The sequence below is a fragment of the Periplaneta americana genome, chromosome 5 (genome assembly GCF_040183065.1).
Source record: "Periplaneta americana isolate PAMFEO1 chromosome 5, P.americana_PAMFEO1_priV1, whole genome shotgun sequence".
Lineage (NCBI taxonomy): Eukaryota > Metazoa > Arthropoda > Insecta > Blattodea > Blattidae > Periplaneta > Periplaneta americana.
This window is the reverse complement of record NC_091121.1, coordinates 184384720-184401921: the sequence shown is the minus strand read 5'-3', so window position 1 is coordinate 184401921 and position 17202 is coordinate 184384720. Positions and strand designations below refer to the sequence as shown.

Below are 17202 nucleotides of genomic sequence, written 5' to 3'. Positions count from 1 at the left end.
CGTTTACTTATTTATTTTGCTATGTATTTACGTATTTATTAATGTATTTATTTGTTTATTATTCTATTCGTGAATTTATCGGAAAAATGGAAAATTATCGTGATATTACTAGTGATAACTTGGCCACATCTATGGCACTGAGAGTATAATTATACTGACAACGAAATACGAATCATAGCCATAATGTCGTCTCTGAGATAATAAATTTCATTGTACACAGGTAAAAATCGTGGATGCAGACGGCAAAATGGTTCCTTTGGGGACACCCGGAGAGCTCTACGTCCGAGGTTACTCCACAATGCTCTGTTACTGGGGAGATGAAGACAAAACGAAGGAGGCTATTGGTCAGGATGGATGGTTCAAAACAGGGTGAGATATGTAGGCTATATAAAATCTCTGATAGCGTGTACGTTCGTTAAATTATGAAGATACTGTAAATTGATATTTCTACTACCACTACTAACCACAATTCTGGATCAAGCGGTTCCTTTCTGATGTCTATTAAACATTTCAGAGGCTTCCTAATTTATCACCTATTGCGTTGCTTGGGATAACCAAACCTAATCGAAGAAATATAACAGACATTTCCAGGTCTTGTATGTTCCATCATGTAAGTAGGACTAGGATTGTTATGCCCTAGAAATCGCCAAAATAGCCTATACAGTACAAAATATGCTCTTATGACCTAAAAATTTAAGAAATATGCTCTATAATATAAAATATATGCCATAACAAATTTAAATATTTTTGTAGTTTACTTTGGAGGTATAAACTATACCTAGAATGACAACCAGACGAGAAATAAGTTAAATTTAAAGGATTTCAAGGCATATAAATGTTCTTCAAAACAGAAAATGCTAATTTATTTTCATAAACTTTCATTATATCTATATGAAACCTGAGCTGAAATGTATAATGAATACCTTGTGCAAATTTTCAAACGAAAATAATTGTCTATTGTCAGCTAAGAGATCGTTGTACATAGAAAAGCTTTTCCTACGTCTACTGATAAAATGGGAGAAAATTTAAAATGAACAATATTACTTGACGACTCTAATTCTCTCGTTGTCTCTCTCACCCACCCTTCTCTTTCTAAAATTTGGCAACAAAGTGGTTTTCCCTACTTTCACATCCAGTTGCTTCAAGTGAGATGCCTTTCTCTACATGCGTGAAAACAATAGACAAATGTTTGTCGTGACTCGTGACTATTTAGGGTCAAATCCATTTTGCACATTTCACAGAATAGGGGCGGAAGAAAAATAAAAATTTTACCAGAGAAAAATGAAAGAACATAGTTTTAAGAAATTCAAAGAACGAAGGCAGCCAACATTGGATATGGACAATATAGAGGATTGGTGCTAACCACTACACCAAAATAAAACTGGTAACAGATCATGAAAGATTTGAAAAATCGAAATAATTTTTTTGTCTAACTTTCACAGTTTTAAAGGAAATCGTTATGTTTCTATAAAGCATTTGCCACATCACGGTAACTGCAATGTCTAGAGTGGAATAAAGGCCCATTCACAATGAAAATTAAACATAACCGTAACATAAACACAGAAGTTTGCGCCCAGGCTACCAAATGGGATCATTCACAATGATTCACATAAGCATTGACATAAACATTACCGTAAGACGTTAACATGAAAGTTTGCAAACTCCAAACTTTCATGCTTATGCTTACGTGATTTGCAAACAGAACACAATCGTGGAGCGCTGAAGTATACTACAGAATATGAGGAAATGGCGTCGTTGTTATGTTTCCATGGTTACCAAGTATGTTTGCTGTTATGTTTATGTTCCCATCGTGAATGATGGTATGACTTCTTGATTTTACCGTAACGTTTATATTCTTAAGTTAACGCTTACGTTATGTTTAATTTTCATTGCGAATGAGCCTTAAGACTTCTGCCATTGGTTGAATAGCAATCATCCGTTTCCCTCTCTCTGCCGGAACTATTTACTTCGCCTGTCAGACATTATGAAGCGACGTATAGGTAACATTATAATCTGACATCACGAGCCTATACCGAAATGTAAGATTTTTACGTCAAAACTATGAAAGAAAATTATTTGTCTGCTCACAGGGACCAGTTCGTACTGCAGGAGGACGGTCTCGGACGAGTGGTCGGTCGTCTCAAGGACATGATTATTCGAGGTGGGGAGAACATATTTCCAAAAGAGATTGAAGACTTCCTTCAAACTCATCCAGACATTTTGGAAGCACAAGTAAGTACCTTTATTAATTTATTAAACTAAAAATAGGGCCTGCTTTCCATATGTTCACTTCCACTAATGCTTTTGTCTTAATTATCCATTTCGTCCATTATAGTGAATGTTCCAGTAAGACCTATTTTGTCCACCGCTGTGGACTAACGGTAACGTAAACAAGCGGGCCTGGGTTCAAATCCTGGTTGGGATTTCTCCGGGGTTTTCCCTCAACCAACTAAAGCAGAATTGCTGGATAACTTTCGGTGTTGGACCTCGGAATCATTTCGCCATCATTAATTCACTTCTCATCATCATCATCCATAGAATAGGCCGGATTAAGTTCACGGTGCGGCGTGCTGTACTTGTACAGATACGGAAATAAAATGAAGTTACAGGAGAATGGAGAAAGTTACACAACGCAGAATTGCACGCATTGTATTCTTCACCTGACATAATTAGGAACATTAAATCCAGACGTTTGAGATGGGCAGGGCACGTAGCACGTATGGGCGAATACAGAAATGCATATAGAGTGTTAGTTGGGAGACCGCAGGGAAAAAGACCTTTGGGGAGGCCGAGACGTAGATGGGAGGATAATATTAAAATGGATTTGAGGGAGGTGGGGTATGATGACAGAGACTGGATTAATCTTGCTCAGGATAGGGACCGATGGCGGGCTTATGTGAGGGCGGCAATGAACCTGCGGGTTCCTTAAAAGCCATTGTAAGTGTTAGTTGGGAGACCGGAGGGAAAAATACCTTTGGGTAGGCCGAGACGTAGATGGGAAGATAATATTAAAATGGATTTGAGGGAGGTGGGATATGATGATAGAGACTGGATTAATCTTGCACAGGATAGGGACCGATGGCGGGCTTATGTGAGGGCGGCAATGAACCTGCGGGTTCCTTAAAAGCCATTTTAAGTGTTAGTTGGGAGACCGGAGGGAAAAATACCTTTGGGTTGGCCGAGACGTAGATGGGAAGATAATATTAAAATGGATTTGAGGGAGGTGGGATATGATGATAGAGACTGGATTAATCTTGCACAGGATAGGGACCGATGGCGGGCTTATGTGAGGGCGGCAATGAACCTGCGGGTTCCTTAAAAGCCATTGTAAGTGTTACTTGGGAGACCGGAGGGAAAAATACCTTTGGGTTGGCCGAGACGTAGATGGGAAGATAATATTAAAATGGATTTGAGGGAGGTGGGATATGATGATAGAGACTGGATTAATCTTGCACAGGATAGGGACCGATGGCGGGCTTATGTGAGGGCGGCAATGAACCTGCGGGTTCCTTAAAAGCCATTTTAAGTGTTAGTTGGGAGACCGGAGGGAAAAATACCTTTGGGTTGGCCGAGACGTAGATGGGAAGATAATATTAAAATGGATTTGAGGGAGGTGGGGTATGATGATAGAGACTGGATTAATCTTGCTCAGAATAGGGACCGATGGCGGGCTTATGTGAGGGCGGCAATGAACCTGCGGGTTCCTTAAAAGCCATTGTAAGTGTTAGTTGGGATACCGGAGGGAAAAATACCTTTGGGTAGGCCGAGACGTAGATGGGAGGATAATATTAAAATGGATTTGAGGGAGGTGGGATATGATGGTAGACTGGATTAATCTTGCTCACGATAGGGACCGATGGCGGGCTTATGTGAGGGCGGCAATGAACCTGCGGGTTCCTTAAAAGCCATTGTAAGTGTTAGTTGGGAGACCGGAGGGAAAAATACCTATGGGGAGGCCGAAACGTAGATGGGAGGATAATATTAAAATGGATTTGAGGGAGGTGGGATATGATGATAGAGACTGGATTAATCTTGCTCAGGATAGGGACCGATGGCGGGCTTATGTGAGGGAGCCAATGAACCTGCGGGTTCCTTAAAAGCCATTGTAAGTGTTAGTTGGGAGACCGGAGGGAAAAATACCTTTGGGTAGGCCGAGACGTAGATGGGAGGATAATATTAAAATGGATTTGAGGGAGGTGGGATATGATGGTAGACTGGATTAATCTTGCTCACGATAGGGACCGATGGCGGGCTTATGTGAGGGCGGCAATGAACCTGCGGGTTCCTTAAAAGCCATTGTAAGTGTTAGTTGGGAGATCGGAGGGAAAAATACCTATGGGGAGGCCGAAACGTAGATGGGAGGATAATATTAAAATGGATTTGAGGGAGGTGGGATATGATGATAGAGACTGGATTAATCTTGCTCAGGATAGGGACCGATGGCGGGTTTATGTGAGGGCGGCAATGAACCTGCGGGTTCCTTAAAAGCCATTGTAAGTGTTAGTTGGGAGACCGGAGGGAAAAATACCTTTGGGTAGGCCGAGACGTAGATGGGAGGATAATATTAAAATGGATTTGAGGGAGGTGGGATATGATGGTAGACTGGATTAATCTTGCTCACGATAGGGACCGATGGCGGGCTTATGTGAGGGCGGCAATGAACCTGCGGGTTCCTTAAAAGCCATTGTAAATGTTAGTTGGGAGACCGGAGGGAAAAATACCTATGGGGAGGCCGAGACGTAGATGGGAGGATAATATTAAAATGGATTTGAGGGAGGTGGGATATGATGATAGAAACTGGATTAATCTTGCTCAGGATAGGGACCAATGGCGGGCTTATGTGAGAGCGGTAATGAACCTGCGGGTTTCTTAAAAGCCATTTTTAAGTATTAAAGGTCACATTTCTGTTCCACAGGTGTTCGGCATAGCGGACGAGCGACTGGGAGAGGAAGTCTGTGCGGCAGTACGAGTTACTGAGGGCAGCACCATTTCACAGTCAGATCTCAAAGCTTACTGTAAAGGCAAGGTGAGAAAGAAATTTCATGACAGTAATTGTGGTTTTTCGTCTTGCGCTCTAGCCTCTAGTAAAAAGCGCCTTGCCTTAGAGTAGTGACACAAAATAAGAGCTGGTTCGAGTCCTGATGGGAAATAAATATTCTCCTGAAATTTCAGCCAGTGTATGGGACCGGTGCCCAGTGTCACAGTTAGTCTGGGAAGCTACCCTACAATGAGTATCGAAATCCGATTTCGAAAGCCAGCTATAACGACTAGAAGGGGGATCATCGTGCTAACAACATGTTACTACCGTACTGATTAAATAGTCTTTTACTTCTGCTGAGGCCAACATTGTATTTTTAATTGAGGTTTTTCAGTCAATTGCCTTAGTATTTTTTCGTACATAGGGGAGTAGTGGGTACAGTGAGACACAAAATATTGAGACATATGTATGCAAGTGATAATTGAAGTATTTTTCAAATCAAGTACAATAGAATAGTACATTATGCAACGAGCCTCTAATGAAGGTAATTAAGAAGCGAGTATTAATATTTATGAAACGAGCGCAAGCGAGTTTCATAATTTTCATACGAGCTTCTTAATTACCATTATAGGCGAGTTTCATACGACTTTTTATGCTCGACCATATTTCTAACTTGATATTATTAATTTTATTGTATCTGACCTTGACCAATGTCCCCTATGTTGTGAGATGTTGGCAGACGCGAAAGTATTGATTTTTTCCGAGGAACAGATGTTCACATTGACCTTGCTAGGCCATAAGAACCTACAGAGATAACATTGAAATTAAATTAGATATTGAAAAACGAGATGACAAATTTAATTTATTTGAATATTATTTACAATTAACGCTAATTATTATAGTAACAGAACATAACCTTCTGCGACAGTATTGGATTTCCAGCCTCCGTGAGTTTTCGCTAATTCTCTTTCGATTGCATATCCGAGAATAATCGATACTTGCGGTTTTATAACGGTAGAAAGCTGACCTGTCATTGGCTGAACAGTTATAACCTGAGTCGTCATTGGCTGAAAGACCTGACCTTTAATGAGTAGGTGTACTTTAATGACATGCATTAAAGGTCTGCTACCAGGTGTATAATTACTACATTTCGGCATGGTCGAGCATAAATAGACATTAAAACATAGAGTACAATAATACATAAATAAAAATGTTAATAGATAAAGGACATAATATATAATACGTATTTGTCAAAAAAATGCAAATGTCTCACTGTTTCCATTCAGGAGGGTACAGTGAGACACCACAGTGTCTATTAACGGACATTGAAATGATTTACATTTATTTCAAAAGAAAACAAAAACTTGCTGTCTCTTTATCTTGACATGTTCTGTAGGCTTATTTAGAATCATTTTGATGTCTGACTTCGAAACCATTGAAACATCTGGAACATTTGGAAAAGTGAATTTTCCATGGCATTTCAAACTTTTGCGAAAAAATGAAATTAATTTTTGGTGACAACAAAGCTTATAATTATAAGAATTTAATGTAATTCTTTATTATTTTTTAACATTTTCTTAAATTTTGTGAATATTTTTTTTTATTTATGAAACCATTAAAATGTAAAGTATCCATTATTTTAAGCTATAGTTCCTAAATTGGTTACTAGTATGTTCATTTTTAATGTTAGTTACCGGTAAATGTAATATAATTACAGTTTGTTTCTGCAAATCATTGGTACATGGGAACAGTGAGACATCTCAGTGTACCCTTCAATGGCATGTCTCACTGTTCCCGTTACGCATAGTTCATTTAAAAATGACGCCATCACTTCAAAATCAAAACAAGAAAGACGAAACTTTCCCAAACATAATCTCAATATCATAGTATTAGGTAACAAAACATTCATATTTATATCTCATTTGTATATTCAATATAACCTTCATTAAACACAAGCCAAAATTTTACTTCTAGAGTGAAAAATTACGAATTATTTTTTCATCACTCACCTTTATAACTAAAATCAAATCGAGTATGAAAATACTGTTACTTTACTCATGCAACATTCAACTTCATTGTTACCAACATCTCAACATCAAAATTTACCATCTAATAAAAAATATCTCACTGTTCTCCCTGTCTTACTTTACCCACTTCTCCCCTACTCCTATCTCCTAGGACGAGTTATAGCAAATATTTACAAACAATGGATATTCTAATATTTTCATTACCAAACAACGTATTTCCTCCAAAACTAAACATCACTCATGGTGGAGGTCATCCGTGGTGTATCTACGTTAATGGTTCATAGAGAAATTGTAGAATTATGGAAGACGGAATGGGAGCATTCCGCGAAAATCTGTCGCAAATGTGGACAGAGATATTGTCCAATACAGAAAGGTCTGTCAATGCGCTGCAATAGATTTCAGAATCAAAATTGAGAAACTTGGTACGTACAACTTTTCAAAAATATATGATCAAGACATGATAACGATAACTGTCCTTCATTAAAAAATGTACTAAAACCAAATTCTTGTATAATAGACCTATCCATATATTTGTGGCCAAAATTGCGTACACTTTTTTCTAAGATTTAAATATTAACTTCACCAATGAGAATATAATATGTTATCAATGTTAGATCTTGCAGTGGCGCCAACTTATCTGGGCCCATGGGGCCAGAGCCAACCCAATGATTTGTCGTATTATTATTATTATTATTATTATTATTATTATTGTTATTATTATTGTTATTATTACTCGTATTATTATTGTTGTTATTATTGTTATTATTATTACTAGTATTATTATTGGTGTTATTATTATTGTTATCATTATTACTGTTATTATTGTTATTATTGTTATTATTGTTATTATTATTGTTATTATTATTACTCGTATTATTGTTATTATTATTATTGTTATTATTATTATTATTGTTATTATTGTTATTATTGTTATTATTATTGTTATTATTATTACTCGTATTATTGTTATTATTATTATTGTTATTATTATTGTTATTATTATTACTCGTATTATTGTTATTATTGTTGTTATTATTATTGTTATTATTATTACTCGTATTATTGTTATTATTGTTATTATTATTGTTATTATTATTATTATTATTATTATTATTACTCGTATTATTGTTATTATTATTGTTATTATTATTATTACTCGTATTATTGTTATTATTATTGTTATTATTATTATTATTATTATTATTATTACTCGTATTATTGTTATTATTATTGTTATTATTATTATTATTATTACTCGTATTATTGTTATTATTATTGTTATTATTATTATTATTATTACTCGTATTATTGTTATTATTATTATTATTATTACTCGTATTATTGTTATTACTATTATTATTATTATTATTATTATTATTATTATTATTATTATTATTATTATTATTATTATTGGTTAATGTTGACTATTATATTGTTTGTATTTCATCTCACTGCCATTTTCTATCATTCATTCTGATCATCATTTTGTTGTTTTGTTTTGTTTGTATCTTGTGCTAAACTGTAATTGGCCTTGTGCTGTTGTTTTGCACATTAATATAATAAATAAATAAATAAATATTGTTATTATTATTATTAATTATGAGATTTATTTATTTTAACTTATAACTGGGCTTTGAACCCACTCAATGTTTTCCAAAAGTTGGCGCCATTGATCTCTAGTAACAAAAGTAGATTGGGGGAAATATAGTCCACACACACGTAGAGGTGCAGTGCCAAAAGTCAATTTTCGGTACTACGAATTCAGAAAAAGTTGTTAGATTATAATTGTTCACATTACAGGATCGAAAATTTCCCGGTAAAGAGGAAGAAAAATTAGCATTACATACGATTTTATATTATTACCGAATCCAATATTCTTACTTCCGTTAATCAAAAATTTAATGAGAATTTTCTATGTTGAATCTTTCGTACACTACTTTTAACACCTGAATATAAATATAAATAATTGATTAAATTGCAATGTTAAGGCTCATTCACAATGAAAATTAAACATAACTTAAGCGTTAACTTACGAATATAAACGTTACGGTAAAATCAAGATCATACACGATGGGGACATAAACATAACAGCAAACATACTTGGTAACCATGGAAACTTAACAACGACGCCATTTCCTCATATTATGTCGTATACTTCAGCGCTCCAGATTGTGTTCTGTTTGCAAATCACGTAAGCATAAGCATGAAAGTTTGGAGTTTGCAAACTTTCATGTTAACGTCTAACGGTAATGTTTATGTCAATGCTTATGTGAATCATTGTGAATGATCCCATTTGGTAGCCTGGGCGCAAACTTCTGTGTTTATGTTATAGTTATGTTTAATTTTCATTGTGAATGGGCTTTTACTCGTGTTAATTATGTAAGCATGTATGGCTTGCATAATTAACACGAGTAAGATCGCCATTTAATCAATTATTGAGAATTTTCTCTTATGTTCCAGATTTCACATTTCAAGGTTCCCCGGTATCTGATGGCTGTCAGCGAATTCCCGAAGACTACATCTGGAAAGATCCAGAAGTTCAAACTTAAAGAAATGCTGGAAAATAAACTAGGCATATCGAAATGAATTAATTTAATAACAAATAATTGCCCATATTTATTTCTGTGTTTTAACATATCTGTTTATAAAAACCTCAAACTAATATATTTATGTAATTACACACAAAATTTGCTTCAGTGTATCCGCCCACCACTGTAAGAAACCACCTATTCATTCACGCATCCATACATTCGTAATGCATCCATCCACTAAGCCAGTTGTACAGGTGGAAGTGAAATAATCCTGCATATTTACGGAGCGAATAGCTCATGTTGTATACAGGGTGGGCCATTTAAGTTGATACTGTACAATATCTCCAAAACTAAGGCCCAGTTGCAGAAACACCGATCAAAATATGATTGGCGATCAAGGAGGGTTTGATTGGGCATCAGTTCTATTTCTGTTGCAGAAAGAACAATCAGTATTTGATCGGAGATCAGTCTTCCATCAGATTTGATCAACAGATTTTTACTGGTTAAGTGACTGATCATTGATCAAGTATTTATGTTGTTCTCTTTATAGTGCTGTTACTGTAGTTTATATAGTAAATAGTTACAGCGTAACAATATTGTTTTCGACATAATGGATTCTTCTGATGAAGAAATTTTAGAATGAAGGAAATATTATTAAGAAGAAGGCGTTTCCGTGACAGACATGAATTGTTTTTATGTATAATAACAGAGAATTTGAGCAAAGATTTAGGTTAAGTAAGAATTCGTGTGTTTTGTTGCTTTCAAAAATTGAAACAAATATATGCAGACAGACAAATGGAAACCTTCCACTTTCTCCTATGAACCAAGTTCTAATAACGCTGACATTTTATGCTGCTGGAATTTTTCAGGCAGTCTTGGGTGATCTTGTTGGGGTCCATAAAATAATCAAATATTTGCCGAGTAGTCAGGGACTGTTTGATTTGCGTTTCTGCAACCGGGCCTAAGCGTTGTAAAAATAAATGTCTTAAATAAAAGTTGTTTGATATTATGGGGGAAAGTAAATGTCATTTGTCGTGTTTTATTTGGAGGACGTTGTGATGGTTATTTTAGGGTCAATTTAATTTTTTTAAATAGGAACCTACATTTTTATGTTGCTTTCTCATTCCTCATAAAAAACTAAACAACTTTTGTATGAAGCACTTTGCAATTGTTCTTACACCAACGTAAATAACAACAAAAATTATGAATGGCTGTGTACGAAGAGCGCAATGAATGGTTGGGCCCATTCGAAACAGTCCAGCATCACAGTAGGCGAGGAGGCAATGAGGCATTGTGTCCGTTGTTTCGTTTACTTTCCACGGTAGGACGGTTTCCTTGTATCTGTCGTTAGTGTACTTGCAGTTGCCTTCGAGTCCAGGGGGATCCACTGGTGGTACGTACCTACAATTAGCGATTACCGAGTAACAACCATCAGTTCCATGCAAGTCGTTTAACATTTGAAGCGTACTCAGTTGTCTGTGGGTTGAAATGGACCTACTTTCTCAACAAGAAAAAGTGGAAATGGTTCTCATTTACGGGGAGTCTAGGAGAGATAATAATAATAATAATAATAATAATAATAATAATAATAATAATAATAATAATAATAATAATAATAATAATAATAATGGCTTTATTTAACCTGGCAGAGTTAAGGCCTTAAGGCCTTCTCTTACACTCAACCAGGATTAAAACTTGCTTACACAGTTGAACATAAAACTGGATCGGAATTAAGTAATTACATACTGATTACATAATGAGATCAAAAGAGGTAGTTACATAAAATTTACCTCATAAAATAAAAATAAACATAGTGAAATACATATTAATTTGTTAGAATCAAATGCGAATCACATAAAAACAGAAGCCGATAATTCAATAAAAAAGAAAAATGTACACAGTAAAAATAAAAATAAACACATTAGTATATATATTAGTATTAGATTAAAATTAAGTAGGATTTACATAATTAAATCAGAAGCCGACAACTGAATAAAATGTACACAAAAATAGATTAATAATAAAAAAACAACACAGTGAGATACATATTGGCGTTAAGTGATAAATAAACACGATTTAGATAATAAAAATAAGAAAAAATAATAATAATAGCCCTAAATACAGTGGAACACATTTGCAGCACGTTAGATCTGGCAACTCATCATAAGATATTTTTCTAATTTACATTTAAAGGAAATTAAAGTTCGGCAGCCCTTGACTTCAGGCGGCAGAGAATTCCAGTGACGAGAAGTAGCAACAGTGAAAGATGAAGAATAAAGAGATGATGTGTGCAGTGGTATTTCTAGCGTGTTATCATATTGTGACCGAGTATTTAAGTTGTGATACCGAGAAAGACTGTGGAATCGGACAGATAAGTAAGAGGGAGTAGAGGTGTGCAAAATTCGGTATAAGAGAGAAAGGGAATGTAACTTTCTCCTCTCATTTAACCTGAGCCACAATAATTTATCGAAAGAAGGCGAAATGTGATCGTAGTAGCGGACATTACAAGATATGGAACAAGCTATTCTTGTGTACACGGAAAGGTTTCCTGATAGAAGAACTCCATCAAGAGCTTCATTTTATCTTGTGATAAAACAATTCTCCGAAGAAGGCAGTGTCCAGCCAAAGAAAAGGAGGCGCAGAAGAACCGCTACCGACGAAGATGGGGAAGTTGCGGTCCAACCATCCATTGCGCTCTTCGTACACAGCCATTCATAATTTTTGTTGTTATTTACGTTGGTGTAAGAACAATTGCAAAGTGCTTCATACAAAAGTTGTTTAGTTTTTTATGAGGAATGAGAAAGCAACATAAAAATGTAGGTTCCTATTTAAAAAAAATTAAATTGACCCTAAAATAACCATCACAGCGTCCTCCAAATAAAACAGGACAAATGGCATTTACTTTCCCCCATAATATCAAACAACTTTTATTCAAGACATTTATTTCTACAACGCTTAGTTTTGGAGATATTGTACAGTATCAACTTAAATGGTCCACCCTGTATATGTAATATCACATTGGTGAAAAATCCATAAAGAGTGACCAAATTTATTTGTATTCTGCTAGATTCGTGATTTGTACCTCTGTGCAAGGCAGAGTTTCACTTGCGTGGCTGCGTCAACTCACAGAACACATGACGCACAACATCCGCATGCAATTCATGAAGCGCATATGCGCTGACGCATGTTCCTGGAATTTGTTGAACTGGATGACAGTGAGCTGCGTTAAGGGTACTTTCAACAGGACGGTGCGACTTGTCATACGTCACATGAATGCATGGCGTTGATCCAAAGTTTCTTCAATGACCACTTCATCTCTAGGAAGTTGTGGCCACCGAGGTCACCGGATTTGACCGCGCCATAAATTTTGTATGGGATTACTACATGAATCCATGGCGTTGATCCAAAGTTTCTTCAACGACCACTTCATCTCTAGAAAGTTGTGGCCACCGAGGTCACTGGATTTAACCGCGTCATAATTTTTCTATGGGAATACTACATGAATGCATGGCGTTGATCCAAAGTTTCTTCAATGACCACTTCATCTCTAGGAAGTTGTGGCCACCGAGGTCACCGGATTTAACCGCGCCATAATTTTTCTATGGGATTACTACATGAATTCATGACGTTGATCCAAAGTTTCTTCAATGACCACTTCATATCTAGAAAGTTGTGGCCACCGAGGTCACCGGATTTGACCGCGCCATAATTTTTCTATGGGATTGCTACATGAATTCATGACGTTGATCCAAAGTCTCTTCAATGGACACTTCATCTCTAGAAAGTTGTGGCCACCGAGGTCACCGGATTTGACTGCGCCATAATTTTTCTATGGGATTACTACATGAATTCATGACGTTGATCCAAAGTTTCTTCCGTAGCCACTTCATCTCTAGAAAGTTGTTGTCACCGAGGTCACCGGATTTGACCGCGCCATAATTTTTCTATGGGATTACTACATGAATTCATGACGTAGATCCAAAGTTTCTTCAATGACCACTTCATCTCTAGAAAGTTGTAGTTGTGGCCACCGAGGTCACCGGATTTGACCACGCCATAATTTTTATATGGGATTACTACATGAATTCATGACGTTGATCCAAAGTTTCTTCAATGGCCACTTCATCTCTAGAAAGTTGTGGCCACCGAGATCACCGGATTTGACCGCGCCATAATTTTTATATGGGATTACTACACGAATTCATGACGTTGATCCAAAGTTTCTTCAATGGCCACTTCATCTCTAGAAAGTTGTGGCCACCGAAGTCACCGGAGTTGACTGCGCCATAATTTTTCTATGGGATTACTACATGAATTCATGGCGTTGATCCAAAGTTTCTTCAATGACCACTTCATCTCCAGAAAGTTGTGGCCACCGAGGTCACTGGGTTTGACCGCGCCATAATTTTTCTATGGGATTACTACATGAATTCATGACGTTGATCCAAAGTTTCTTCAATGGCAAATTCATCTCTAGAAAGTTGTGGCCACCGAGGTCACCGGATTTGACCGCGCCATAATTTTTCTATGGGATTACTACATGAATTCATGACGTTGATCCAAAGTTTCTTCAATTGTCACTTCATCTCTAGAAAGTTGTGGCCACCGAGGTCACCGGATTTGACCGCGCCATAATTTTTCTATGGAATTACTACATGGATTCATGACGTTGATCCAAAGTTTCTTCAATTGCCACTTCATCTCTAGAAAGTTGTGGCCACCGAGGTCACCGGATTTGACCGCGCCATAAATTTTCTATGGGATTACTACATGAATGCATGGCGTTGATCCAAAGTTTCTTCAATGACCACTTCATCTCTAGGAAGTTGTGGCCACCGAGGTCACCGGATTTGACCGCGCCATAAATTTTGTTTGGGATTACTACATGAATCCATGGCGTTGATCCAAAGTTTCTTCAATGACCACTTCATCTCTAGAAAGTTGTGGCCACCGAGGTCACCGGATTTAACCGCGTCATAATTTTTCTATGGAAATACTACATGAATGCATGGCGTTGATCCAAAGTTTCTTCAATGACTACTTCATCTCTAGGAAGTTGTGGCCACCGAGATCACCGGATTTGACCGCGACATAATTTTTATATGGGATTACTACATGAATTCATGACGTTGATCCAAAGTTTCTTCAATGACCACTTCATTTCTAGAAAGTTGTGGCCACCGAGGTCACCGGATTTGACCACGCCATAATTTTACATGTGATTGCTACATGAATTCATGACGTTGATCCAAAGTTTCTTTAACGACCGCTTCATCTCTAGGAATTTGTGGCCACCGAGGTCACCGGATTTGACATAAATTTGCATGTGTGGTTACGTGAAGAGTAGAGTCTACGCTACATTCCCTGGCACTCTGAATGATTTGTAGGAGAATATTGTACACGAAATCAACTATATTTGAAAACGCATTGCTCCAACGAACTACCAGGAACTTGGAATGATGTTTTCAGCTGTGCCTAGAGGCAGAAGGAGACCATTTCAACACTTAATGTAAAGGTACAGTACTGTACATGTAAAGCGGAATACAATGTTACTAGCACCATTCTTGTTTTTATAGGGTTATTTTACGACGCTATATTAACATCTCAGGCCATTTAGCGTCTGAATGAAATGAAGGTGATCATGCAGGTGAACTGAGTCCGGAGTCCAGCACCGAAAGTTACCCAGCATTTGCTGCTATAGGGTTGAGAGAAAACCTCGGAAAAAATCTACCAAGTAATTTGTCCCAACTGGGATTCGAACCCGGACTACCTGGTTTCGCGATTAGACTCGCTAACCGTTACTCCACAGGTGTTAAAATAAACAGAATGAATAGTATGAGTTTTATATTAATCACCTTGTATCTTTTCCCTACATATTCAATCTATTCGTCTGTTATCTAGCCATGTATTCATCTACTTATCTATCTACAAATATTTTTATTTATCTATGCATTTATCTGTCATTCATTCATCAACACGTCATGGCTTTTACACCTCAGTGAGACAAACTTCAACCTATATTTGCATTTTTTCGCCCTTCAATTAACGGACAAATTGTGTGGTTCCAAGGCAAGAAGTGATACGTCAATTTTTGGTGAAAATTGGATTTTGCAAAATGTTGTGCATTATTGTAGCATATTTCTACAGGGACATCATTTTATTTTTACTTCAATTTTTATTGTACCTGAGTTTTTTAATGTACTTCACTCCCACCCCTTCTACTAATGAAGTTCAACCGTCTTCCACATAGATCCAAGACCGCATATACAGTCATACTAGCCTTACCGTCACAGTACGTTCCAAAAATATGTTCGCGTTTTCCAATGACGAAAGAGCTTTCAATATTGCATCATTTTCGCACAGGTACTGTCGTCCATTTGCCTACGTCGCATTCCGGTTTTCCCTCTCTGTAAAGGCTAGTGGCTGGGCTGTCTTAGCTCTTTTCTGAGAACATTAATTTCTGTTAGGAATTGGACATCTATGTAATATTATACCCATACAACTGTTCAAAATAACTTAAATAAAAGGGGCTCGTTAAGTAATTAACTCTCACGTGATTTCCTCCCTTTCTACGACCCTACGACATAACCACTTGGACGGACAGTAGATAGCATGTCTGAGTAATTTTATCTTTTCGGATTGAGCAGAAGTGAAGATTGAATTTACAGTACGTAAGGTACTCTTTTACAGAGTAGGTACAGAATTATTTCAACATGTGTTACTAGTACGAAGGACGAAACTGGTAATTGGAATTACATACATTAGAACTGAAGCCTATATCGAAATGAACCGCCACTATTTTGAAAAATGTGTTTAAATATCCATATTATGATTATTTTTCAATTTAACTTAATTCTCTATATTGTACGCTAATGTGCTGTAGACAGTATAATATACACTGCATAATGAATACGTCCGTATGGACAGCTCAGTTCGTGAGTAAAAACACTCATTGTTAATACTGTACTGTATTCTGATTAAACAAAAACCTAATGAAAATTATCAAACTCAAAAGCGTAATATTTCATAGTTTACGTAAATGGATGAATTACTTTTGTTCCCTCCTATACGTAGTAAAGTGATTTGTTTGTATATTACGCCATCGAACTCCAGTCGTGGAAGAGGATAGCAACCGTTGATTCAAAGGTATAGCCAGGTTAATATCAGAAATGTTAGTAAAAATAAAATGATGTCCCTGTATTATTTTTTTTCCTAAACCCGTTGTTATGAAACATGATTATTATGATTTTATAGGTCGTTCAAACTATATTGTTCGCTCCCGAAAAACTACAAGAAATGGCTTATTACATTTTGCCTTGCACCCACAGAATTACTGGGTAAGGTGGACCTCTAGGAGACACAAGTTACGTATGTTTTTTTTTATTTTTACGAAACACTCACGAATTTTATGCCGAAATGTGTTTCGCCTATAGAGTTAACATTCTGTAGTCTACTGTACACAAAGAAAAACCAGTACTGCAATTCGAATAAATGTGTTCGTAACTTTAAGTCATTGATTTTGCCCATTAATAATATCGCTCTTTTATTACAAGTACAAGGTTCTACTTTCTCATTTAATACCTGCGCAATTAGATCTCGGAACAGAGACGTGTTACTGCTGGTAAGTTGACTTTGATTGTGTAATGCTTGAAGAACAGTGAAATTT

At 36.5% G+C, this 17202-nt stretch overlaps 1 protein-coding gene across 1 annotated transcript in view; it reads left to right on the top strand.

The window, feature by feature from the left end:
* LOC138700318 (medium-chain acyl-CoA ligase ACSF2, mitochondrial-like) overlaps positions 1–9701 on the top strand; it is a 29385-nt gene extending 19684 nt beyond the window's left edge. The window contains exons 10-13 of the mRNA XM_069826861.1: positions 221–369; positions 2091–2232; positions 4916–5026; positions 9466–9701. Coding sequence (XP_069682962.1) covers positions 221–369; positions 2091–2232; positions 4916–5026; positions 9466–9591 — 528 coding nt within the window. The 3' untranslated portion in view covers positions 9592–9701. The remainder of the gene's footprint in view (positions 1–220; positions 370–2090; positions 2233–4915; positions 5027–9465) is intronic.
* Positions 9702–17202: the final 7501 nt, after the last annotated feature.